A 27,648-nucleotide genomic window follows, 5' to 3' on the forward strand; every position below is an offset into this window, starting at 1 on the left:
TTTGTGTAATGATAATTCTGTGTGAGAAATCAGGCTGCAGAATGGTCAGATGAACCCGATTTAATTTGATGTTGAATCACAGCAGTGGCTGTAAAATACAAGTAACAAATAATAATAACACAGGAGTTTTGGAGAATAAAAGGACACTGGTATGTACGTTGAGTCATTCATCAGGAAAATACTGTACTGTTGACATGAAGGTTCTCCTGACAATAGGAGAGGCAACTTGTAGTCTGTTTAAACACCAATATTTCAGAACAGACGTTCTCCTGGGAGCTGGTACCGTCATCCGCTGCATCACATGTGCTGCTGACGCGAAATCCACACTGCTATTTAGGATGGAACCTTTTCTCAGCCAAGTGTCTCGGGTTGAGTGCACTAAGGAGCCGTTATATATGAACTGTGAGCTGCACAGTTTATATAATGGTTTGCCATTAATAAATGGCTCCGTTTTGTCTCATGATGGAAAGTGAACAAATGATTCGAGCAGGATGTATAAATGCATTTTTTTAGTTCCTGGGATGTTTTTGGCCAAATGAAATGAATTATTTTCATCATATGCTACAAGTTTACTCAACTCCTGAGTAATTTAAACACTAGCATCAAATATTATTATTTTTTAAAAATAGGGTTAAGCTGAAATTAAATAGAGAATATTCTACTATAATTATGAGATGATGAGGATGAGAAAGCAAAAAATTTGAGTACGGCAATGTTCCAAACCCTGAACATACAAGACTATTTAACCATTTTACATGGATTTCCAGTGTTTTTTTGTTGTTGTTCCACCCCACCCCTTTTTTGGGGGATTTTCACACAATTGATTTTCTGCCATTGCATGACAGCTGTCACTTCTAGTGGACGTAAGCCAACACATGCTTGATAAAGCCAACATACTGAACATGCTTGGAGGAGACACTAAGTGAGCCTAACAAAGTCCTGTGATTGGCTAGAATTACTCTGATTGACACTAGAGAAAATGTCATTATTACTTATTGAAAGAAAATCTGTTTATCCTTTCCATGGCCTCTCGGGCATGGATGACATGTAGAAGCAGTGGTAGCTACGTGGAGTAGACAGTGGACGTCTGATCAGAAGGTCGTGAGTTCAAATCCCAGCACTGCCAAGCTGCCACTGCTGGGCCCTTGAGCAGTGCCCTTAACCCTCAAATGCTCAGTTGTATAAATGAGTTAAATGCAAGTCATTCAGGATAAGGGTGTCTGCCAAATTTTGTAAATGGATGCCTGTGGCATTGTTGGGTTTCAAACAGGTGATCCCCTGACAACAGATCAAAACACCAGCCTCAATGAGGAGCCCATAATTTTCTTTTCTTCATATGCTCTTTCCATTCACAGTTGTTTCACAGTTCTCTTGACTCTTTGGGAATCTTCTTGTTTTTCCTCTATGGCTGGCTGGCATATCTTCACTGTGGATCCCGGATACAACCCAAACCCGGCAAACAGAGGCCGCATGAACCTCGTCTCTGCTCTGTGGAGGAGTTTCATACAGTCTGAGACGCTGTAAAAAGACAGCGTTCCGGCTTTGTAGTCGAGATACACCCCTATCCTGTGGGATACAGGTGCCAGGATTTCCGTTTCCACATAATCGTGCACGAAAGAATATTTCAATATGGCACAATCCAAACTCCAGCTCTGTTTGTTGTACCCAAAGCTGCATTCATCATCATCTCCCTTCCGGGTGATGTCTCTGTACGAGACTGCGATGTCCACTCCGTGCAAACCCGTCCACTCGGCCTCCCAGTAGCAGCGTGTGTTCAGAGGCTCTCGGCACAGAACCTGAGCCCACCAGTCAAAGCGTTCTGGGTGGTCAGGATAAGGCTGGCACTCTGTGCTACACACCACTAGCTTCTCTTCACACACACTCAGGCTCCAGTGGGCTGTGTCAGGGTCCAGAGACAGTGGGACCAGATCTGAAAGGAGAGAAATGTTGAATGATGGTGTAGACCAGTTGTGACCAAGCCTGCTCCTGATGATCTACCTTCCTGAAGAATTCACTTCCAACTCTGATTGAACACCTCTTATCCAGATCACCAGTCCACTTAATTAGCTGAATACAGTGTTTTAGATTTGGGTTGGAGCTGAACTGCTAGAAGATAGATCTCCAAGAGAAGGGTTTGATGACTACTGGTGTGGATGCCCAAAATGAAAAAGAACAAATAAGCTAATAAGCAAATGGCTCCTGCTTGGTTGAAATGAAAACCTGCACCCACACCGGCTCTTTCCGGATAAGATTGGACATCTGATCCAGAGCCTATCCTACAGTTATGTTTTTGGAAGGTGGGAGGAAACCGTACCCCAGACCGTAACCCAAGCTCCGAATCGAACCAGGGATCCTGCAGCTGTGGTTTGGTAATGAAGCCTAACAGGTAAGGAAGCTTATTGTTGTGTACTCACACTGAAGGAAGTCCTTTCTCGTCTTCGGTTCAGAAGGAACTACAATCTTGTCTTTTTTCACTGAAGACAAATCAAATCATTAATTGGGTGAAATACACGGTAATGATCAAAGAGTCATGACCTAACAGTGCCTTACCCGCTGCTGATATCTGATCAATTTCATACTCCCAGACGTCTCCTATCCGCTCCTTGAGCGCATACATGGATTTCACAACCTCGCCGAAAGAGAACCGAGGATTGACCATCATCTTTAAGACATTTGCAGAAGTGTGACTGAAAGCCTGGACTGACTGCAGGGAGGTTTAGTCATAAAAAGACAGAAGAAACCAGAATAACCGAATAATCTTCATAGATCTGGCTATTGGCTAAAGAATAAAATGTTTTGAGTGTGCTGTTTTAGGAAAATAATCCACAAGGTGGTCACAAGGTTAAGAAATGAGGCATGGACATTTACCAGATGTTGCCAAGAACATCACAAACAAAGGGGTAATTGTACAGAGACTAGGATTAAACTAGACAGACTAGAGGGTATCACATGGTACAGGTTACAACAATGATCAAGCGAACTGGAGTAAGGGTGAAGGAAGCATTCACGATGGCTGTAAAAAGGCTCTTGGAAGCTAACTTCTAATGGCTAACTGTTAGCAGAAAATGAAAGTGTCCTGCTATTCTGTGTGTGTGTGTCCACAGTCAAGCTACAAGTAGCCCAATTATCAGGCATTTCTTGGTCACCTATATAGAATATTTGTGTGAACAGGTCAGCCATGTTACCTGCATGAAGTGGATGTCATTCTGAGTGCTCGAGAGGTGCTCCATCTCAGCATCTCTCCTCTTCAGCTCCGTTAATTCCTCCTCCACATTCTCCATCAGCTCCTCGATTCGGTCCAGTTCTGCTTGCTCCTGAGCTCGGATCAGGACCTTCATCACAGACTGGCTGCTCTTGATGGAGTGGATCAGTTCGGTGAAAAGCCGCTCGCTCTCCTCCTCTGTAGCTATTGTGATGTCCTGTTAATTATAACACGGTGGAAATATACAGTAGAATGAGCTATGGAAGGAATAAAGCAAGGCAAGGCATGCTCTTGTAGGAAAATAATCAAGCTGGGTTGTTTTTTGTTTGTTTGTTTGTTTGTTTGTTTTTTCTTCCCCAGTAACACCATAACCCAAAGTGTTTTATTCTTATTGCATAGAAATTTGCCTGCATTTGTTATTTACTGAATAACGACACATCGTACTCTTTATTTTCTTATTAACGTTGAGGAACGTCCTTGGAACAAGTTAGTTCCTGTTATCACTTCTGTTGTAACACCTATTAATCTTTGCTCCCTCACCGGCCTCTCTGTTTTCTCTCTTGTGACGTGGTGAGAGAAAACGCAGCTCGTCATGTTGCAGAGAAACCGAAAAGCACACAACACAAACATCCATTTGTAGACACGGCACTTACCCTGAGAGTGTTTTTAGCTAAGCGAAGCTCCTTTAGCTGCTTCTTTTGCTCTGCGATCATCTGCTTGGACTTCCTTAGCTCCTCCTAGGGGTTAGTCAGCAATCATATTTTCTTGTTAATCATCGTGAACTGAAGCAAGATTTAGCTTTTCAGAGACTCCTTTTGTTTGCATCAAATTATATAACGCTAAATGAAGCTAAGCACTCATATATACATACATATAAAAATCAGTCATCCACATGTGCTGATGTGGTTTAGGACACTGTGTGGCACAACACAGCTACACCGTGTAACTGAACCTTGGAACTGTATGGGATGGCTATCTTGGACCTCCAGATAAAAATGTCCTCGTGTACCTATGGCATTAAACGAATCGCTGGTCACATCTCACCTTCTTTAGGACTTGTCCTACTGCCACCATGTCGTGCCCTTTGTGGTCCTCCAGCATACACATGCAACAGATGCGTTGTTTCTCGTTATGGCAGTAAACATCCAGGACTTTACCGTGTACAGAGCATGTCATGGCCTCCTGCTGATCGGTAGCGTCCATCAGAATGTGTGCAGCCCTCGGATGGAGGTCGTCGTGCAGCAGGAGGTGTGTGTCGCAGTATAAGGCCAGACACGCCAGGCAGGACTTGGCAGCTTCCTGTCTGCTGTCAGCGCACGAGTCGCAGGCCATGTCCTCCGGTCTGGCAGTGGTGTCTGCTGTGGTTTGTGTTTGGAGAGCTGTCATTTTGACACCATCCACAGGGCTATCCTGGTCAGGTCTAGTCAAGCCGGAAGAGGATGGACCAGCAGCGGTTTCTGCTGAGGTTTCAGTGTGGAGATCTGTTTTCTCGAGTTTGTCCACTGGTCTGTCCTGATCAGGATTAGTGCAGAAAGTCTGCGAACACTGCAGGCAGCTGTACGAGCCTGTGCGTTCATACTTACTGATTAAGCAGTCAATGCAGGACCTGCAGTAGTTGTGCCCACAAGGAATAATAACAAGATTATTTGCCTTTGTAAGACACAAACAGCACTTCTGAAGGTTCTGTGAGCTTGGCTTGCAGGAGGTTGCCATTTTTATGTACGGAGCAGGAGAACGTTCCGTCAAGGAAGCATGATTTCAGTTTCATTTTTCAGGATCTCTGTTTACATGTGTAGGAGGAGCTTCTCAGAACACTGTCTGTGTGTGTGTGTGTGTGAGAGAGAAAGATAAACACAAATGAGGTGTTATGTGACAAAATATGGCTGTTCAAGAGTCTATGTATACACACACACACACAGCATCTTACTTTAAGTAGCATGAAAGGAGTCTTTGCTTTTTTGTTTTTTCAGTAAGAGAGGAGCAATGAAACAGTACCTGACTATGTAAATAAACTAGTTACCTTCAGTTATCTTAGTTTATTTAGCAAAACCCCTTGTGATGAGCAACAATTGGTCCCAGCGGATGGGCAGGAAACAAGACAGGTTAAACAAGAGTTAAAGATCATGTTCACACATTAAGTTTGAGTGTTTGGATCTGCCCATGGTTTCTCTTCTGTGGGAGACATGGACATGGGCTGGATGGTTAAACCATGATGCTTTACTGCCACCTCCTGGTGTGATGTTGGTGCTTAAACAACATACAGGGGATTGATCAAAGGAGAAGATCCATGTGGTTTGGCCCTGAAAGCCTGCTGTTCCTATGTGACTTGCAGTGTGAATTAAGAAGAAAACGCCAAATCTTGTTTTTTTGTTGTTGTTGTTGTTGTTTTGTTTTTATTCGGATGCCTCTGTTAAAATCTGCAGGTCTGTTAGTGAAGACCATAGCAGGAGAAAATCCCATCCAAAATAGTCCCATTTAATGTTTGAAAGTCAGGCACTTAGAGGTGTAACAAGGTGTGCTGCAATGCAAAACTTTGGAGATGTCCATTGTGGAAAAATGTGATTCACACTGTGTATATCAGCATTCTATTAATTTATGCATCTAATGCAATTGCACTGTTTGAACACCAGAGGTCCCAATCTGTCTAACTCATAAAATTCTGCATTTAGAGAGCATGCTGACCAATATCTCTGGATCACAACAACCACCACACATTTATAGTCTAATGTGGTTGTGTAACCATATAAAACATTTCAAACGAACTCTGAAGTAGCTTTCAAACATCACCTACAGCTGTGGAAGTCGGTTATTTTAGCTGCCTTTGAGCTCTATTTCCAGTTAAAATGAAGCCTCAGGTGCTGCTATGGAACTCGTTATGTTTCGATCTATATTTTTTTTCCGGGTCAGAGAGAGAGAAACTTTTGGGAGAGTATTTATTAATTTGTAAGACATGGTGAACCTGTAGTTTTTGTTTACAATATTAAACATCTGTTTGTAGCAACTTTTGATTTATTTTGTTTTATACAGACAAAAACGCACAGTGTCGTTAAGTCTTTTCAGTCCAAATATTTCCTCGTCAAAGTTTTGTTCAAAATAAAAATGTTCTGAGAAACTAATTGAATCATGAAGTCAGTATTGTGAATCCAATTGTGACTGGATTGTAGCTTTACACCCCTACTGGCACTGTAACTATTTATAAATCCTGGCACCACTGTTCGTGAGGCGGGAATACACCATGCACAAGAAAACTGGAGACCCCGGAGGAAAACCACACGGGAAGAACATGTGAAGCTTCACACGATAAACTGAGGTCAGGATCGAACAAGGAACCCTAGAGCTGAAGCAGCAACTTCATGTATCTCTTTTCATTTTACATTTGTCGTGTACTGTTTTCTTGAATAGAAAGCTGCTTTTTAAAGTAAATGTCTTCTAAAGTTGAGTTAAACTTGGGTCAACGTTCATCTGGTTGGTTGAATACAACAGTGTTTCTCAGCTGCACTCCTTCAGACCCACTGCCTTATAAGTTCTCATGGGTCATAGTATAATATACTGTACCTGATCCAAATGATGGATTTGATAATCAGTTCATGATCTGGAGAAGATGTCTTGGGAGTTGGGACTGGAGATTAGAAACTCCAATCCCAGTTGTATACCAGCTAAGTCTGGTTCATGATTTCAGTCCTGTAGTGCAGTATGATGTGTAATTTCCCTGTTTAAAGACACTTGATTTAAATGATCAATTAATAACCAAGCTTAGTAAATGTGTTAAAGATTGACATCAACAAACTGCTGGACACTGACCATCCCCCCATGGACAAGATAACCCCTGTGTTGACTCTCCTTTCTCCATTAACTTATGTCCTTGGAATTCCAAAACATAAAGTAAATGCTGCTCGTCCCTCACCCTTTTTTTGGTCGTCTTCTCTGGCTTAACGGCAACAGGAGTTTTAACACCTAATACTGTACAAATTATTATTATTATTATTATTATTATTATTATTATTGTTGTTGTTGTTGTTGTTAGCACGTTCGCCTCATACCTCCAGGGTCCGGGGTTTGAATCCCGGGATGCCAGAACCCACAGTGCTAAGTTTGCTTTGGGGATGAAGGAGTGATGAAGAAGCGCTCCTGCAGAAGACCAAACCGTTGCTACATCCCATAATAAACAGCCAAGGTGTTTATTCGTCATCTCGGAAGGGACTCTATTGCCTTGCACGTGTCCTTGAAAAGTTTCAGCACTGTTTCAGTTTTCCTTCATCTCCATCTCACTGTTTGGGATCTTCGTGTTTTTAATGTGTCTGGATATATTTAATGTGATTTAGAATGTTTTTTAGTTTTGTGATTTAGAGTGTTTTTTAGTTTTTTAGTTGTGTGTGCGGAGTATGCATGTTCTCCCTGTGCTGCAGGGGTTTCCTCCGAGTACTCTGGCATTGTCCAAAGTTTCCATAGTGTATGAATGGGTGCGTGAATGTGCATGTGATTGTGCCCTGCAGGGTGTACCCCGCCTTGTGCCCGATGCTCCCTGGGATAGGTTCCAGGTTCCCCACGACCCTGTACGATAAGCTGTATAGACAATGGATGGATGGATGTTAGTATGTAGTGTATTAATACGTATGACCAGAAGATGGCACTAGTGAGATGGGTGTCAAAGCTGTTCAAAACCTAGAAACAATTTCGGGCACAATCACTTCAAACGATTCGGTGTTTTATGAGGCTTCGTTTTACCCATCACTACCACTCACTGGTCACCAAAGTTCCCAATGACCCATCACTGATCACTGATCACTATCTTTCCCAATGACCAATCAACGTTTGCCGTTGTTCCCAACAACCAATCACTTAATTTTTTTATACAGTAATGTTTCTCTTTTGTTGCATTGTTTGATACAAAATACATAAATATAAATGGTCTGAGTGTACATGTTTCTTATTCATTTAGATAGACATCAAAATAGTAGGTCTTTGGGTGTCGAAAAATATGTCCCACATTGTCCCACACCCACTACTTGTCCCACATTTGGTCTGTTTGCATCTGATCACCCTAATCGGCCACTTTCCCCTGAAAAGGATTGGTAAAGTTGGCTCCATGAGGTCGCTCAGCGCGCGTGTGTGACTCAGCTGGATTCAATTACCGTTATTATAGTCAGTTAGTGCCGCGGCTGCATGCAGTCACGGGGAGGGAAAAGGATTAAAAATCAAGAGATATTTTTCGTAACCTGGAAATTCAGTAGCTGCCGATAAGGTGTTATGAGAGCAGAGTCCATGAAGAGTCAACACACACATGCACGCATCCTGACCCGGTTGTGTAACTATGAATCTGCCAAACAAGGACCATAAAGCGGATCCGTGCTAATACAGAGTCCACCGTAAACTCCCGTTTCATAACAGCACGTGCTACACACGACTGTATTTAAATATGCAAATTCCTATATAAGACCAAAGATACAAGCTATAACTTTATTTGCATATGATAGCAAACCTATCATATGAATAGAATCCCTCCTATATCCTGAGCACGTGCCATCCATGACATAACTCTCTCTCTCTCCCTCTCTCTCTCTCTCTCTCTCTGTGTGTGTGTGTGTGTGTGTGTGTGTGTGTGTATAAAAAAAACAACCCACATATATAGACATATACGTGCACACAAGGGGTCGCGCGACCGTCCAGTTACAGAACCGCAGTGCGCGTGGGGTTCTCCAGAGCGCGGGATCCGGTGCCCGTTATGGTTTTATAAAGATTCACGGAGGAGCTACAGTAGCTGCACGAGCCGTTTACTTCCGACAGGTAAGCGTTGTTTTTTTTTAGTTTTGTTTTTGTTTCTTTGTTTGGTTTTTGGGTTTTATTATTATTATTTAAATATAGGCTGTATATGATTTTTATTTATTCGTATTTTTTTAAATAGCGAAAGTAAAAGCAACATGACGCGTTATTGACTACACAAACCGCTTAGTAAAATGAGTATCAAAAAACAAAAAACCCCAAACATACACACACAGAGAGGAGTCCACGTGCTCTTCTGTTTAATATTTGAAACTTTGAAACTGTCTGTGTAAAATAAATAAATAAAATTAAAAAGAAGCCACAGTGACCTATAAAGTAGGGTAGGAGATATTTTTTTTTACTTCAAACTGTTAAAAACAACCACCTCAACATTCATTTTTATGATCCAAATATTTACCTAATACATCCATCCATACATCTATACCGCTTTATCCTTTTCAGGGTCACGGGGAACCTGGACAATTATTTATCTTTTTTTTTTTTTTTTTTTTTTTTTTTTTTTTTTTTTACAATAATATACAATACTATTTTGTCTATTAAAAATGATATATTTGTCTATTAAAAATGATCCTTTCATTCCTGAACTTCCCACTGACACATCCCACTAGGTCCGAGTTGACATTATTTACAGTATATACTTGTGTATATGTGTATATATATATATTATATACAGTCCTACTTGTTTTTGAGTTCCTGAGGTTTATACTAAACGCATTCAATTCACATAATTAAGCAGTCAAATAAGATAACAACTTTTAAATACTCGATAAATACAGTGATGGAAGAATCACGAACCTTCTGGATATGCTTCACAGACCCCTGGACGTCCCCAGACCACAAATTGAGAACCACGGCTCACGGCCATATACACTGTATGAACAAAAGTATATGGACACCTGCTCATCAGACCCATATGTGCTTGTTGAACATCCCATTCTCAATTTAGTCCTCCCTTTGCTGTTATAATAATCGCCACTCTTTTCTTCTGGGAGGACTAGATTTTGGAGCGTATTGTGCGGATTTTGTTCATTCAGCTACAAGAGTGTTAGTGAGGTCAGACACTGATGTCAGATGAGGAGGTCTGGGATGCAGTCGGCGTTCAAGTTCATCCCAAAGGTGTTCAGTGGGGTTGAGGTCAGGACTCTGTGCAGGATGCTCGAGTTCTTCCACTCCAAACTTGGCAAACCACGTCTTCATGGAGCTCGCTTTGTGCACAGGGAGATTGTCATGCTGGAAAAGGTTTTGGTCTCTTAGTTCCAGTGAAGGGGAAGTGTAATGCTACAGCGTACAAAGACATTCTAGACAATTCTGTGCTTCCAACTTTGTGGCAAAAGTTTGGGGAAGAAGCACACGATATCCGTATTACTTCAGGCTCATTTAGAAGAACGTTTGTGTTTATGTGAGCTGATTTTCTGCCCAAGCCCTGATCATGTTGATTGATGATATACGCAGAATGTTGTGATTTTCTTTAATCGCATGTCTGTCATTAGAGGACCTTCACTGTATTACTCTGACATTGAGAACACATTATTATCACACAGTTTGTTATAAATTTCAGCCAAGATGGCTGCCCCAAATCATTAAATTGAGCTATTTCTTTTGCCAAGTTTATACCTTGTTATATTTGGGTGGGACAGATTTCCATTAGCCTTGTAGATCTACTGCAAAAGAAACTTCAGGCATGAAACATGTCCTTACTGGACAACCCCAAACCATTCCTTTAATGTTGGCGATACGCCTGACGCAAGGTGACACTGTCGGCGTCACGTGTCATGTTTGAAGATTTTCCAAACCCAAGCCTGGGTCAGCTGTTCTTCTCTGGGGGAAAAAAAACTGAGCTCCAAAGACTTCCTGCATGTAATTTAGTTGAAATAAATGTATATGGTGTAATCTTTTAAATACAAGACAGAGTAAAAAAGGAAACAACTGTTTCTAGCTGCTGTCGAGTAACAGGAACTTGTTGCACAGATGTTCCACAACATTAAATGTAACCAGAACTGTATAAAAAAAAAGTACAACATGTTTTTAATGAATAAATTAGCAAATTGGCAAATTGCTGTGGTATGAATGAGGAATGAAACACTTCAGGATCAATTCTTCCTCAAGCCGCATCACACTACCCCCGCTGCTGATTATTTTCCTATAATAGCACACCATCAAGGGTTTCATTCCTTACAGGATATTTACTGTACATTTACTTTACTGAGGTAATGAAGGCTACAGTGCTAACTGAGGTAAAGTAATAGCAATAGTAATAGCACACCATCAAGTGTTTCATTCCTTACATGATATTTACTGCTCTCTTTGAAAAGAAAAAGTGTTCATTCACAGGGTTTTTATCAAGTGCACATTGATGGCTGATTATTATCAATATCATTATTATTTTTCACATTGATGAGGATTTCCACATTTCGCAGGATGCCAGAAAACATGAACATGGATCGTGTGAAGAAAGGAGGCTGTGGGGCTACAGTGAGCTTCCACAACATCCATTACAGCGTCAACAGCAAGACTGGAATGCTCTGCAAACAGAAGAAGACCCAGAAAAACATCCTCATCGACCTCAAGTGAGTTCTGTTCACCTGGATTTCAGTTTGAAAAAGATAAACAGTGCAGTTTTATATCTTTGGCTTCATTCTTTTTCTGGGTGCTAGCATCCGATGTTGTTTTGTAAAGGTTTCACAGTAGAGTTATAAATTTTGTTTATTGTAGCGCTGCCGTCGAAGAGCTCAGTCAGCTATATGCCACAATAATCTTTTTATTGATGTAATTATCTTGCGTCTGATAAGAGAGAAATTGAGGTAAAGGTCTTGCAAAAAAACAGCAGGTTGTATAACACAGACCACACCTACATGTCCAAAGCAACGTTTAAGTTACAAAACTTCAAAGATGTTAATAGAAGTCACACTTTTTCTCTTAGGTTATATATATATATATATATTTATATATAATCTTTTTTACTGAAATCTACAGTGAAGCACAGAGCTGTTAAACGAGTTGACAGAATTCAATTCACATCGTCCATTGAATAAAGTGTTGAAGAATGGTCTGGAATACCAAATTGTTCTGAATATCTGTGCCAAAGTTATGTTGTTAATAAGAAAATTACTGCTTTTTAAACAACCAAAACTGCATATTTATGTTATAAATGTTACTTGGCATGTTTTGCATTATGTTTTATTATTTATTTAGCTCTGTGTTATCTGGTTTTAGTTTATTTCTGTGATCTCTCTGTGCATTTTGAAGAGGCTTTCCTACAAACCCATCAGCATTTCTTTATTGGGCTGCTTAACTTTATGTTGTGTGAAAGCAAATCTGAACAAAATAACCAAAATATCAATTTCACTTTGACTGAGACTTAAAAACAAACAACTAAAACAGAATGAAGGCTACAATGCTAACTGAGGTAAAGTAATGAAGGCTACAGTGCTAACTGAGAGAGCTGTGGTAATGAAGGCTACAGTGCTAACTGAGAGAGCTGTGGTAATGAATGCTACAGTGCTAACTGAGAGAGCTGTGGTAATGAATGCTACAGTGCTAACTGAGAGAGCTGTGGTAATGAAGGCTACAGTGCTAACTGAGGTAAAGTAATGAAGGCTACAGTGCTAACTGAGGTAAAGTAATGAAGGCTACAGTGCTAACTGAGGTAAAGTAATGAAGGCTACAGTGCTAACTGAAGTAAAGTAATGAAGGCTACAGTGCTAACTGAGAGAGCTGTGGTAATGAAGGCTACAATGCTAACTGAGGTAAAGTAATGAAGGCTACAGTGCTAACTGAGGTAAAGTAATGAAGGCTACAGTGCTAACTAAGGTAAAGTAATGAAGGCTACAGTGCTAACTGAGGTAAAGTAATGAAGGCTACAGTGCTAACTGAGAGAGCTGTGGTAATGAAGGCTACAGTGCTAACTGAGAGAGCTGTGGTAATGAATGCTACAGTGCTAACTGAGAGAGCTGTGGTAATGAATGCTACAGTGCTAACTGAGAGAGCTGTGGTAATGAAGGCTACAGTGCTAACTGAGGTAAAGTAATGAAGGCTACAGTGCTAACTGAGGTAAAGTAATGAAGGCTACAGTGCTAACTGAGGTAAAGTAATGAAGGCTACAGTGCTAACTGAAGTAAAGTAATGAAGGCTACAGTGCTAACTGAGAGAGCTGTGGTAATGAAGGCTACAATGCTAACTGAGGTAAAGTAATGAAGGCTACAGTGCTAACTGAGGTAAAGTAATGAAGGCTACAGTGCTAACTAAGGTAAAGTAATGAAGGCTACAGTGCTAACTGAGGTAAAGTAATGAAGGCTACAGTGCTAACTGAAGTAAAGTAATGAAGGCTACAGTGCTAACTGAGAGAGCTGTGGTAATGAAGGCTACAGTGCTAACTGAGGTAAAGTAATGAAGGCTACAGTGCTACCTTGTAATTGTTTTCTGACATGAAAGGTTTTCTTTTAAATGGATCACTACATAAAAAACAAAAATGATATTGTTTCTTACTTATTTATATTTTATTTTATATTATTTCTTACTTTACTCTTACTTATTTCTTATTTCTTATTATTATTACCTCCTAAACAGAGTTTTTCATAGTCTTAGTGAATCAGAATGTATTTATTGATAGAGGCTTCAAAGTATTTCTATAAGTAATGGATAAGGCCTTCTGCCTTATTAACACACAACAGCATTGGAGTTTATTATTTTAGTGTAAAAGGTTTTGGGGACAGACGTGTGTGTGTGTGTGTGTGTGTGTGTGTGTGTGTGTGTGTGTGTGTATAAAACACAGATGTGAAGCAGAATCTGGTCTCAAATTAGTGTAAAAAGGACACTGAGGACAGCTCCTTAGAGTATAAATATATTTATACAAAGACGGACCGAGACATGACCCTCTATACATAGTCATAGAGACCCTCACTGTCAGGACATGGTTGTTACGCCCTGTTGCTTATTCAGGTGTCCACACACAATACAAAAACACACACACAAACACACACCGGTGATTGTATATTTTTCCTACTTGCACAAAAGATAAATGCGAACAATAGAAAATGGGAGTTCTCCTACTGAGTGTTATGTAAAATGGTGAAACATCAATAAAACAGTCAGGTTAGTGAAAGCACATAAAACTGCGCCCTTCATCCCTTAATTCTGCAAACACAAATGCGCACGCACACACACACACACACACACACACACACACACACACACACACACACACACACTTTATTGTTTAGTTATACATGAGCCGTGAGAAAGATTATCCATTATGTAAACATTGGACCTACATGAGTGTAGTTTTTCATTGATTTAAAGGGAAAGACAACTTGCTAAAGTCGTCTGTGTGTTGTTATCTAGAGAACAAATATCCCCATGAGTATTGGAATATCTGACAAGTTTGACCTTGCAGGGACATTTGGCTGGTCCCCACAGGGAAACAGCTTATTTTAAAAAAAAAACAATTAAAAAAAAAAACACTCAATTTAATTTTTTTTTTTTTACTAAAACATGCAAAAGATTTTTTTGATTACTGTGGTTAAGGTTCAGGTTAGATTTAGGTGTAGCATCGCATTAATTAGCTGTATTACTAATCATGTCATTGAGCAGTCCTCAAAAGGTTAGTAAGACGAGTAAGAGTGTGTGTGTGTGAGTGTGTGTGTAGCTTAGATGGTCACTGACCTTGATCTACTCTTTATGACAAGGCTTTAAACACCATCAGGCTCTTCACGTTAAGCAATAACTCGAGCAGCTTCAACATGAATCGGCCGTTTGTGTAATCATGAGCGAGATGTGTTGAGTCTATTTTTGCACTAAGGACTCATGTTAGCTGGAGAGGATTTCGCTTGTGCAGCATGTGTTACACAACAATTGCATTAGACGTCATTTCTGTCATTTGGGCAGTTATGAAGTTTACTGAACTGAGAAATATAGAAGATTTCCAATAACGTTTTGTAAAACTACACTCTCACTTTCTACCGTCAAATGCTTAGATTTAAAGTGCACCTATTATGGTTTTTCAAATATTACCTTTCATGTAATGTGTTATAGATGTGTTTGTGAATGTAAAAAGTCTGCAAAGTTTCGGAGTTTTTAGAAATTGACTTCCCAAAGAAGGAACCGATTCTGAACAGCTGAAACGAGTCGTTAGTGATTCCAGACTTTACTTCCTGTACTAACCTACAGGTTTGTAACAAAAAGCCCCGCCTCTGGTCTTCATTGGCTGCTCGCTGACAGAGTTTATTGGGCGTTTCCTTTTCGAAACGCGCTGAGAGCGGTAGACCAATCGCAACAGACTGAGACGTCTGACCAATCAGAGCAGAGTGAAAGGAGGAGTTTATAATGAATCCTTTAGAACGAGTCATTTAACGTGTCGTTTGTGATACTGGGGAACAAAAGGTAATGCTAGAATTTAAATTATGAGCACGTTAAAGTGTTTTTGACCTCGGGTGCATGTAAATCTATTTGATGATGAGACCTTTAAAACAAAATTAGGTACATTTCAAAAACATAATAGATGCACTTTAAATTTGTTGTTTTGGTATGAATTTCCTAAGCCCATCATAATGCAATGATCTTTATAAAGTAATTGCCTAGTGACTGATTTAGCAGTGAACTACTGCTTGTTGGTTTACTACAGTACAAAGACGAGTAAATCTGACATTTGGACTAAGATTTTAGGCGGTGAAGAATCGAAATGTCTAAAATAGAACAAATCCGGCAGTTATAAAAACTAGAAAGGACTCAAATCGGGTACTTCGGTTTTGTGGATTCGTTCGTTTGTTTGTTCATAGCAACTTTTACTCTGGTCAGGGGTGATTTTCTGTCATTTAAAGGATCTATTTATACACAATCAGGTCCATAAGTATTATATACACAATCAGGTCCATAAGTATTTGGACAAACACACAATTTTGGTAATGTTGCCTCTGTACACCACCTCAATGGATTTGAAATGAAGCAATCAAGATGTGATTGAACGGTAGACCTTCAGATTTAATTCAAGGGGTTTAACAAAAAAAAAAATTGTTAATCACAATTCAATCACATCTTGATTGCTTCATTTCAAATCCATTGTGGTGGGGTGCAGAGGAATTAGGGATAAGTTCCTTAGACTATAGTTACAGAGAGAAATATCATTAACATATTTTTACTAATGACTAATCACACAGGCACTGATTGAATGTCGAGTTGAACCATGTAACCATGACAACAAGAAATTATTTATAGACTACCGTGCATGGAAGTGGTTAAAAAAAAGTAGAGAAAAGTGTGAGATCATTCCATTATTACAGTAATACATGTATAATATGTATAATACGAAACTCTTATGTTACCTAAATGGAATGGCTTTAATTTTTCAGGGTTTTTTTGTGCCTCGTGTTATTTTCTGATATCTTCGTATTATCTCTTATATCCCACTGAGCTGCAGTGTTTAAGTACTGAATTAAGATATTTGTTTAGAGAAGTTGCTAGAATATGGTACAATAGATAGATAGAATAGAGTATTTTGAATACAATTTTCACAAATATTTTACCTGTTAAAAAGTTTGCGTCGGTTTGAAGTGAAGTTCCAAAAATGAAAATGATCTTTTCTTTTCTTTTCTTTCCTTTTTTTTTTGTGGAGTAAAGATCTATATCAGTATGTCATGCTTTAGTGTTCGTGGCATAACGATCTCAGGGTTTATCACCATCATGTGCGCCATCATGCTGGTGTACCCTTACACCCCTAGCAGAGCTTACGCTAGTCTAATTTTGCCAGATAAGTGTCAGAAATGCTCTCGACAATACACTGATATGCGTTAGCTAAGGTAGCTGAATTCCTACAACAGGTACAGCCTACAGTACATACATGTTATGATCATGTGACCTACTAATGATTAAGTTTAATTTTCCCTAAAAAGCGGTTTCCTAAAATTACGGTCAAACCAGTGAGTTTGTATTCAAATGAGATGGACGTCGTACACATATAGCATACGTTATGAGGACACTCCCCTTTCCGTGACTTGTACAGAGATCACTTATGCTGTGCAAATCAATCGTAATTACTTCTCTAGCAACATTATGGAGCCGAGGCATTCCTATCTGAACAGTACTTAAGACAGATGGACATGTTTGGAGGAGAGCACTAATCACCCTACTCTGTATACATGATGCATGACATGCCTGTGATGGAGTAGTCACTCTGACCTCCAGGAAAGTGGTGAATACATGAAGACTGTGACCATGTGTTTTTCCTCATCTAGTGGAATTATGAAGCCTGGAATGAACGCCATATTAGGAGCCACAGGGAGCGGAAAATCCTCGTAAGTGTTTTTACGTTTGTGTTTATCTGTGTGTGAGTGATGTGGGGCTGTTCGGTTTGCTCTAGCAAACCGTTGGAGTTTTGTTCTAGCAGTGAGATGTTTGTGTTTGTGTGTGTGTGTCTGTGTGTGTGAAGTTTTTTGGATGTGCTGGCAGCGAGGAAAGATCCAAAAGGACTGACTGGAGAGGTGCTGATAGACGGCGCACCACAGCCGCCCAACTTTAAATGTCTGTCTGGATACGTAGTGCAGGTACGTTCTTGTTCTCTCTCACTCTCTCGCTCTCACACATGCACACGCATGCAGTATCACATCCTCATAATGTTCCAGCACTCAGCATCTTGCTTCCTTCTTTCTCACATTTGCTTACACAAAGCTCCGCGCTTCAATTACGCCTTGTCATATTTTACACAATTCGCAAAAAATATTTAAAAAATGCTGAATGTTTTCCAGTGTGTGAAATTTTGTTAAAGGGAAATGTGAGCGGTGATGAGATCACGCGGCCTCTTCGTATTGCTTGCGCCCGTCATCCACTGTGACTAAGCAAATTATCATAGTAAGGCCGGCATGATTATGCTAAAGCAATGCTGACCTGTTAGCTTAGAGAAAAAAACATCCCAAATGCTAGAACAAGTCTCAGTAGATGTTATTGCAAGACTATGATGGTATTCTCTGTATGTATATGTGTGTGTGTGTGTGTGTGTGTGTGTGTGTGTGTGTGTGTGTGTGTGTGTTACACACAATGCACTGCAAGCACATCAACTCAAAATGGCCACACGTTTGTTTACAGTTGTAGTTGAATAATGAAATAAAGTCTAAAGCTGTGTTATCAGCAACATTGTATAGACAAATGTATAGCCTTGTCTTATAGTAAGCGCTAATTAGCTGATTAGCTAGCAGGCTATGAGCTAGCTACTGAATATCTGCTAATATTTTATTTCTTTCCACTGAAAACGCTTGTAGAATTTGGGATACAACCTCAATTCCAGTGCTAACGCTTTAGACTCCAGCACTTATGATCATTTTTGACTTGACGAGATGGACATTATGTGAAAGGCTAATATAGCTAGCAAGTAATAGAAGCTTGTAGCCTCCAGTTTAGTGATGTATTATCATTGAATTTTACTTCTGATGTAAAATTGCGGTTTTAAACTTTGGGTCACCTCTTACCCGACTCTACACCTGACTATTTGCTGAGGAAAAGAAATCTGAGATGAGAATTTTATTTCTTTTAGGTGAACATTTACTTTCTTGTATAAAACGTTTTAACTAGCGGTGATGGTTCCTAGTGGGGTGTGTTTATTAATGTTTAAAGAACTAACTTTGAGATTATCATTTTTTTTTTCTTAACATGTCCCACTTTTTCAAACTATTTCGTGTGTGTGTGTGTGTGTGTGTGTGTGTGTGTGTGAAGGATGATGTGGTGATGGGAACGCTAACAGTGAGGGAGAATCTGCGCTTCTCGGCAGCGTTGAGGCTTCCGATGTCTATTGGTCAGAAGGAGAAGGAGGAGAAAGTGGAGCGACTGATTGATGAGCTCGGGCTGACTAAAGTAGCTGACTCACGGGTAGGCCACACACACACACACACACTTAGTCATACAGTCAGCTAAAGGGAAACAACAGATAGCAGAATGACACGTTAAGGAGTTTGGATGAATGAAACTAGCTGACTCATGGGTTGGACAGACACACACACACATGCAACAGCACCACCAACAGTCGTAAGAAAATCACACACAATGGTATGAAGAAGCGATTACAGCCAAACTAAGCATTTATTTTATTTATTTTATTTCTAGTTAATGGGGTGGGACATTGATTGCCAGTGGCTCTCTGATTGGCTGTTTGACAGGTGGGCACGCAGCTGATTCGTGGCATTTCGGGAGGCGAGAGAAAGAGGACCAACATTGGCATGGAACTTATTATCGATCCATCTGTCCTCTTCCTGGACGAGCCGACAACCGGACTGGATGCGAGCACGGCTAACTCTGTCCTGTCGCTCCTGAAGAGGTACACACACACACACACTCACCCAGTCGTGGTATAAAATCTGTATTAAACACATGCACATGTGTACAGTATATGTCTATAATTATTAGTGAGAGCCTCCTGCTGTGCCGTGTGTGTTCACAGGATGTCGAATCACGGCCGTACCATCATCTTGTCCATCCACCAGCCGCGTTACTCCATTTACCGGCTGTTCGACACACTCACCCTGCTGGTGTCGGGTAGACAGGTTTACCACGGGCCTGCTCAGAGTGCACTGGACTACTTCAGCAACATCGGTGCGTCATCACACACATCCATAGTGATGTAGATTATAAAAAGTTCTTCATCTGAATATGTGTGTGTATATATATATATATATATATATATATACCAATAAAAGAACACAAATGATTTGCAAGCTTTCACATGAGCATAACACATCATAAAACATTACACAAAAAAATGGATTTCTCTTTAACTTTGTTTTTAAAGCATTAATAAACTGATAATTATGAGTAAACGTGTAACCTTTATTCTACTAACCGGTTCTAACTAATTCTCACACTTCACTTCTCAGACTAAAAGTGTGTGTATTTTGGTTAAATAAAAACTTCCCAAAAACCAGCACAGAATCAATCTATGAATGATATGAATTTAAACAAAAGGGTGCTAAATAATATTGAACACATGAGTTTAAAAAAAAAGAAAGAAAGAATAAAAACAATACTAATGCTTATGTCATGTCTTGTATTTAGGCTTCACTTGTGAACCCCATAACAACCCTGCTGACTTCTTCCTGGATGTCATTAATGGAGATTATACTGCAGTGTCTGAAAGCAAGCTAGAGGATAATGCAGGTTTATATCTCACTCACACACACTTAATTGCTTAAAGAATGAATGTGATTAAAGTTGTGTTTTTCGTGTGTGTGTATGTGGGGCAGAGCTGGATCATAAGCAGTATGCATCGACCCGTCAGAACATCGAGGACCGTCTGGTGCAGGAGTACCAGCAGTGGTCGTACCACAAGCAAACCAAAGACGAGCTGGAGCAAATCACGCAGGGACGCAAGTACGACAACCGGCCCAAATCGCGCACCATCACCTACAACACGTCCTTCTGCCACCAGTTCAAATGGGTGCTGAAGAGGACATTCCGCAACCTGATGCTCAACCCACAGACCTCCTTTGCTCAGGTGAGGCAGTTTTTATCCCGTGTCCATAATCTCATTAGTATTTAGACACTGTAAGGTAACTGTCAATTTACAATACAACATCGATTTGATCTCTCGAATCGACCCGACTGGTCAGAGTTTTCTATAACGGCACCTCGGAGATGCAAAAGATTCATACACTCATTCAGATACGTTATCGTTTCTATAGTAACAGCTGAAACACAGGAACTTGTATGGTGGACATGCAACATAATGTAAGCATATAATAATAATAAGAAGAAGTAGAAGAAGAAGAAGATCTATAAGACAGAAACATATCATCGTTGATATGGCTTTACATCATTTTCTATTTTATGGAAGGAGTCTCCAGTGTTGGTGCTTTGTAACAGTTTTCCATCATGGGAAAGTCTTCAGGTTTTTGCAGTTTCTCGGGAACATGAGCTGCGAAAAAAAGACAGAGAAAAGGCTGGTGAGGGAACGACCTTTAATGACGTTTATAGCTGCTGTAACGCTTGAAGTTATGTTAGTGTTAGGGGCGGCTGTGGCTCAAGGTGTCAAGTGGGTTGTCCACTAACCGTAGGGTTGGTGGTTCGATTCCTGGCCCACATGACTCCACATGCCGAGGGGTCCTTGGGCAAGACACTGAACCCCAAGTTGCTCCTGATGGCAAGTTAGTGCCTTACACACACCATGGCTCTTCTACCGTGTGTGTGTGAATGGTTGAATGAGACAGTGTAAAGCGCTTTAGATAAAAGCGCTATATAAGTGCAGACCAATAGTGTATAAGTGCTACCAATAGTGTATAGACTGATATTTTGTGTGTGTGTGTAATCTCTTCCCAGATTGGCGTGACTCTTTTCTTAGCTCTGATTGTCGGTGCCATCTTTTTCAGTGTGTCCAACAATAGAAGTGGAATCCAGAACAGGTGAGAAAACATGAAACAACGACATGTGTACACGCGACACATGTATACGTATAACACTCGCTGTAAGAACAGGAGCAGTGCTTAATTTGCCGACCCTGTTACTCAGTTTGCATTTTAACAAAGAAGAAAATATTATATAGACCTGCAAGGAGGTGCAAAATCTAATGATAATTAGGATGAGGGCACACGGTGGCTTAGTGGTCAGCACGTTCGCCTCACACTGCCAGGGTGCGGAGTTTGCATATTCTCCCCATGCTGCGCGGGTTTCCACCGGGTACTCCGGTTTCCTCCCCCAGTCCAGACATGCATGAAGCAGACATGGTAGGCTGATTGGCATGTCCAAAGTGTCTGTAGTGTATGAATGGGTGTGTGAGTGTGTGTGTGATTGTGCCCTGTGATGGACTGGCACCCTGTCCAGGGTGTACCCCGCCTTGTGCCTCCAGGTGCCTCCAGGCTCCAGGTTCCCCCTGAAAAGGAGTAAGCGGTTGAAGATGGATGGATAATTAGAATGTGATTAAAAAAAACACAAGCACTGCAAATCTGAGAGGTACCGGACCCTCTTCCATCATGACTCGGCACAAATTAAATACTTAGCAGGAACCTTTTTTATCTGTTCAGTATGCTGTGTGTGTGTGTCTGTGTGTGGGTTTTAACCGTGCTCTCGGATTACAGGATGGGCGCCTTGTTCTTCATCACCACCAACCAGTGTTTCAGCTCGCTGTCGTCCGCCGAACTCTTCATCACAGAACGCAAGCTCTTCCTGTGAGTGGAGAAAAAGCTGACACACTTTATTAAGAAAAAAGCGTATTAGAAATGATGAAGCAGTACGAATAGCTCTGTGGATAAGTATCTGTCCTGCTGGTCATTAGATAGCGAGCTGATTATCCCCTTAGCTAATGTCCAGTAGGTAAGAGTTTAAATGCATGCACTGATTTAGACATGCTGCTAAACTGCTAGCTATAAGTTTCCTGTACTTTAGCCTCATAGCTATTAACAACCAAAAAAATGTCTTACCTGATCCACTACATTTGAAGTACGGGGGGGGGGAATTGTATCTATTTTAGCGTATTAGGACAAAATAAAAACCGAGCGTTTTTCCTCTCTCACTTCCTGCACAGACATGAGTATGTTAGCGGTTATTACAGAGTGTCGGTGTACTTCCTGTGTAAGCTGCTCTCAGATATTCTCGTACTGCGCACTTTTCCAGCCATCATTTTCAGCTCTGTGGCCTACTGGATGATTGGTAACACACACACATACAACTATCCTTCCACTGACATTATTATTGCAGCAAATTATTTCTATTATACCCCTAACTTTAACCCTGACCTCAACCTCAGCAATCAAAAGAAAAAGGGTGCTTGAAAGTTTGTGAACCTGTTAGACGTTTCCATATTTCTGCATAAATATGACCTAAAACATAATCTGATTTTCACACAAGTTTTAAAAGAAAATAAAGAGATCCCAATTAAACAAATGAGAGAAAAATATTATACTTGGCCATTTATTTACTGAGGAAAATGATCCAATATTACATATTTGAGAGTGGCAAAAGTATGTGAACCTTTGCTTCAGTATCTGGCGTGACCCCCTTGTGCAGCAGTAACTGCAGCTAAACGTTTGCAGTAACTGTTGATCAGTCCTGCACATCGGCTTGGAGGAATTTTAGCCCGTTCTTCAGTACAGAACAGCTTCAACTCTGGGATGTTGGTGGGTTTCCTCTGGATTTTTCTACTGGATTTTGACATGGCCATTCTAAAACTTTAACTTTATTGTTCTTTAACCATTCTTTGGTAGAATGACTTGTGTGCTTACAGTCATTGACTTGCTTCATGACCCACTTTCTCTTGAGATTCAGTTCATGGACAGATGTCCTGACATTATCCTTTAGTTTACTGGTATACCTCAGAATTCATTGTTCCATAAATGATGGCAAGCTGTCCTGACCCAGATGCAGCAAAACAGGCTCAAACCATGATACTTTCTTCAAAAAATAAATGGCCAAGTATAATATTTTTGTCTCATTTGTTTACTTGGGATCGGTTTATATATATATATATATATATATATATATATATATATATATATATATATATATATATATATATATATAAAATCAGGGTGGTGCCAGCTGCAGATTCAGCATCCCTGCTATAAAGGGTGACAATTTAATTTAAACTGTGTTTTTTTTACTCCGTTCATATACGTATTAAGCTTAGGGAATTATATGTTTTGCCCCAATCTCCAGGGTTCAAAGTGGATGTTGGGTCATTTTTCATCTTCATGTTCACCGTCGCCATGACTGCGTACACGGCGACATCCATGGTGATGGCCATCTCTGCGGATCAGAACGTGGTGGCCATCGCCAACATCTACATGACCATAACCTTCGTGTTCATGATGGTAAGAATGCACGTTACATCACACACGCTCGCATTTCTCTTCCCTCATCTCTCCTGCACATAAATCAAGTTTCAATAGAAATACTAAGACAGTGGTTTTCAAAGTGGGGGCCGCCAGGGGGCGCCCGGGGGGCCTCAACAATTTGGTGTGAAAAATAAATAAATACATGATTTTCTCTTTCTCACTCTCAGACAACGACACACACACAATCAATTCCTAATGTAATGTAATGTAAAGATGTAAGATGTGATTAATTTTAAAAAAAGGGTGATATATTCAGAAGTCTGTATTTTTAATGTGTTTTAAAGACATCTTGCAAAAGGGGTCAAATTTTAATGCCATTTGGGGGGACCTGGCCCTGAAAAGTTTGGGAACCCCTGTACTAAGATATGTATACACGTGATTTGTTCTCACATTATAATATGTTTTTAGATTTTCTCAGGATTGTTGGTGAATTTGCCGAGCATTGCTGACTGGCTGAGCTGGTTAAAATACTTCAGCATTCCACGCTACGGCCTTACTGTAAGTTCACGATCAGCTTTAACTTTACTACACACGTCCATTATTTGAATGAATACTAATACAGATACGAACAGGAGGCATGCAATTTTTTAAAGAAAGCTTGCCGGAAAGGTTCACAGGGCGTCTGGTTGTGAAGTATTTGATGGGACTGGGATTTTATGGGTTGCAACAAAAAAAACTCATGCTTATTGTTTGTTTTTGTTAAGGGACAAACAAATACTGTCTTCATTTAACATCAACATGCAGCACATTTAAAGCATCCCCAGTAACTGCCTGGTCAGGGTTGTGGTAGTTTAAATAAGCAACAGAACCAATCAAAGTCATTTATATATATATATATATATATATATATATATATATATATATATATATATATATATATATATATATATATATATATATATTTATTTATATATATATATATATATATATATATATATATATATATATATATATATATATATATATATATATATATATATATACACATACATATATATACACATACATATATATACACATACACACACATACATACATACATACATACATACATACACCTACACACACTTTATATAAGCTACTAGCTAGCTTTAATGTTGTAGTAATGCTTGTGGAGTAAGTGCCAATAAAGAAAAAATTTAAGACGTAATTAATTTAAAGAATCCATGTATAATGCAGGCAGAAAGTTCATAATTTCCTCATCAAACTTGGGGGTTGGCACCTACAGGAAAGGAAATGATTTGCCTTCCTGGCAGTGGTGTTTTGAATTCGCTAGCGAGCCACATTATATTGAAGAAATATCCGAAGCCTAATCAGGAAGGGTTTCAGGATTTCCCTCAAGTTTTCAAACAGGAAATCTCGCTATAAATATGACTGCCTGGACTGCTAAAGAGATCAGTAGGAATGTTTACTTTCCTTTGGGGTTTTTTTGTGTGTCTTTTTAATTATATGCATATGATGATGATGATGTGTTCAGAGTCTCCTGGTGAACGAGTTTGTTGGGCTGGAATTCTGTGACCCTCCTATGACTCAATCCAATTTTACTGTAGTCTTCAAGTAAGTATTGCAACAGTTAAAATACTGACGTACAAATGTATAAGTGAAATCTGATCGTGTGTCTAATCGAATCTTATGCATGAACACGAGGATGAGTCAAATATGAAAACCATAAAAGTGTATAATTGAGAGCATCCAAAAGCTGAAAAGATGAATTTAACGAAGTGACGAAGGCCTGAGACGGGTTATCTGAAAATGAAGTAATGATACAATTTGAGACATTTTATTTACAATAATACAAAGCAAAATAAACTACAAATAAAAAGTGCATGTTTGAGTGTAATTGTTAACTGAGTACTTGCTTAAATGGTTACTCAGAAAAACCAAGACCCAGGACATGCGCTTAAATGATTAAATGTACCATAGTAAAACAGCATTTTAGGGCCACTGGTTATAAAATAGATTTTTATATTTTTTCTCCTTTTTTAAATCTTATCTTTTAAATCTTTTTTATAAAAAGATTTAAAACGTAAAAGTCAGAATATTTCGAGAATGTCTGTTCTCTATATAGTGTGACTTTTTTTTCTCTATAGATTTAAACTTTTCTCATACGATCAAAGTCTTAATCTAAAGAAAAAAATCATCTAATATTTTTAGAAAAGATCATAACATACATCGAGGAAAAAGTTGCATAATATAAAAGTCAAAAATACAAAAGTCCCATAATATATTGATTTTATATATATAATTATTTTTTTATATTATCATTTTATATTAATTTTTTTATGATATATATATATATATTAGAGAATAAAAGTTTAAGATTTTTTGGGGGGGAAATAGTCTTAATATTTCTAGAATGAAGTTGTAATATGTTGAGAAAATCTCAATATGTGTCAATATTTCAATAATAAAAGGCAAAATATTTTGAGAACAAAGTCATAATTCGATGACAAATTGATACATATACATACTAGAATCGTTTCTTTTGTTGAAAGAGGGAAACATTATGACTTTGTTCTCCAAATCTTGTATTTTTACGTTTTAAACAGTGGCCCTAAACTCACACATATATTTACCAGCAAAACACCATCAAATATAAATATTAGCAAGGTAGTATACCAAAAGAATAATTTAAAGGTTAACCATTAATGTAATATTGTGCCTTCATTCGGCGTATTGTAATGCAGAAGTTTGTAGACGTGGGTTCTTTTTAATAAAATGCCGTTAAATTTGTTGCACGAGAGCTCAAGCAGCAGAACCGAACATGTGTTTTAGTATAAATTACAGGAGATTGTATTTAAATGGAGTACACTTATTCAAATCTACAGTTTACTTCACATTCTAATGTACTCTATGCACCACTCGTTTCAGTTGTACGTCTGGAGAGGCTTTTCTGACGGAGCAGGGCATCAATTACTCCACCTGGGGCATGTGGGAGAATAACGTGGCTCTGGGCTGCATGATCGTCATATTCCTGAGCATCGCTTACCTCAAACTGCTCTTAATTAAGAAATTTACATAGACACACACACACTCAAGCTGATTTTCCAAAATTCATTCTGGGGTTTGAGTCACACTTGAGCTATTTACATTTAAAACCACAGAAAACTGACTTCATCTTTTAAAATGACACAAATTTTTCCTCCCTTATTATACTGCACTTGTGCCGCCTCCTCCCTAGCTCCTCCCTCTCATTACCTCCTTCTTTTCCTTATTTAATCAACATTTACTTAATCACGCCCAAGTTTCCCTTATGCTTTACCAGTTTGTACATTTCATAGCTACACAGCTTTTTCCAGCTATTTCTACACTCTTTTTTTCTTCTTATTCTTCTTGTAGGTCTGTTTTTTTCCTCTGCATATCATATTTATCAGACGTGTCCAAACTCAGTCCTGGAGGGCCACTGAAGTACAGAGTTTAGCTTCAACTTGTCAACAGACCTGCCTGGAAGTTTCTAGTATGCCTAGCAAGACCTTGATTAGCCATTTCAGATTTAATTGGGGTTAGGAGCTAAACTGTGCAGGACCGTGGCCCTCCAGGAGCAGGATTGGACTCCCCTGAGATATATTATATATTATATGAACATGTATACGAACACTGCTTCACACTACTGAGTTTAATTCCAGCTCTGAATGCTACACAAGCGTTATGTGGAGAGAAAAATAAAAACTTGATATTATGGGACAGTTACAGTTGTTTTGATGTAATGTAATTTTTTTTTTAAACGATTATAATAAACTTTTTTTTTTTTTTGCACATGCAGTGCAGATATTTTCTGTGTGTGGCTGTAAAAACACATTATTCCTGCCCTAGACACACTGCCTTTAGCTCATCAAGATCTTTATAAGCTAAATAAATGACATTATA

At 39.3% G+C, this 27,648-nt stretch overlaps 2 protein-coding genes across 3 annotated transcripts; one reads left to right on the forward strand and one right to left on the reverse strand.

Moving 5' to 3' along the window:
• Positions 1 to 45: 45 nt before the first annotated feature.
• Positions 46 to 5,078, reverse strand: ftr92 (finTRIM family, member 92). 2 transcript variants are annotated; one of them, XM_017486670.3, is made up of 6 exons: positions 4,247 to 5,078; positions 3,856 to 3,939; positions 3,186 to 3,419; positions 2,551 to 2,662; positions 2,415 to 2,474; positions 46 to 1,930 (listed from the first exon to the last, which is right to left on the reverse strand). In XM_017486670.3, exons 1-6 carry the CDS (start codon positions 4,913 to 4,915, stop codon positions 1,350 to 1,352), a joined length of 1,740 nt encoding a protein of 579 aa, XP_017342159.1. In that variant the 5' UTR covers positions 4,916 to 5,078; the 3' UTR covers positions 46 to 1,349. The 2 variants fall into 2 exon arrangements, with proteins under 2 accessions (XP_017342159.1, XP_017342158.1); XM_017486669.3 differs by having other exon boundaries at positions 2,551 to 2,704; positions 4,247 to 5,077.
• Positions 5,079 to 8,781: 3,703 nt separating this feature from the next.
• Positions 8,782 to 27,537, forward strand: abcg2a (ATP-binding cassette, sub-family G (WHITE), member 2a). Its single transcript, XM_017486668.3, has 16 exons — positions 8,782 to 8,986; positions 11,401 to 11,550; positions 17,209 to 17,268; positions 17,403 to 17,517; positions 18,680 to 18,832; positions 19,120 to 19,277; positions 19,401 to 19,552; positions 20,012 to 20,113; positions 20,200 to 20,450; positions 21,272 to 21,354; positions 22,027 to 22,116; positions 22,473 to 22,597; positions 23,603 to 23,757; positions 24,190 to 24,279; positions 25,259 to 25,338; positions 26,653 to 27,537. Exons 2-16 carry the CDS (start codon positions 11,402 to 11,404, stop codon positions 26,801 to 26,803), a joined length of 1,914 nt encoding a protein of 637 aa, XP_017342157.1. The 5' UTR covers positions 8,782 to 8,986; position 11,401; the 3' UTR covers positions 26,804 to 27,537.
• Positions 27,538 to 27,648: the final 111 nt, after the last annotated feature.

Source organism: Ictalurus punctatus, chromosome 15 (assembly GCF_001660625.3).
Source record: "Ictalurus punctatus breed USDA103 chromosome 15, Coco_2.0, whole genome shotgun sequence".
Classification (NCBI taxonomy): Eukaryota; Metazoa; Chordata; class Actinopteri; order Siluriformes; family Ictaluridae; genus Ictalurus; species Ictalurus punctatus.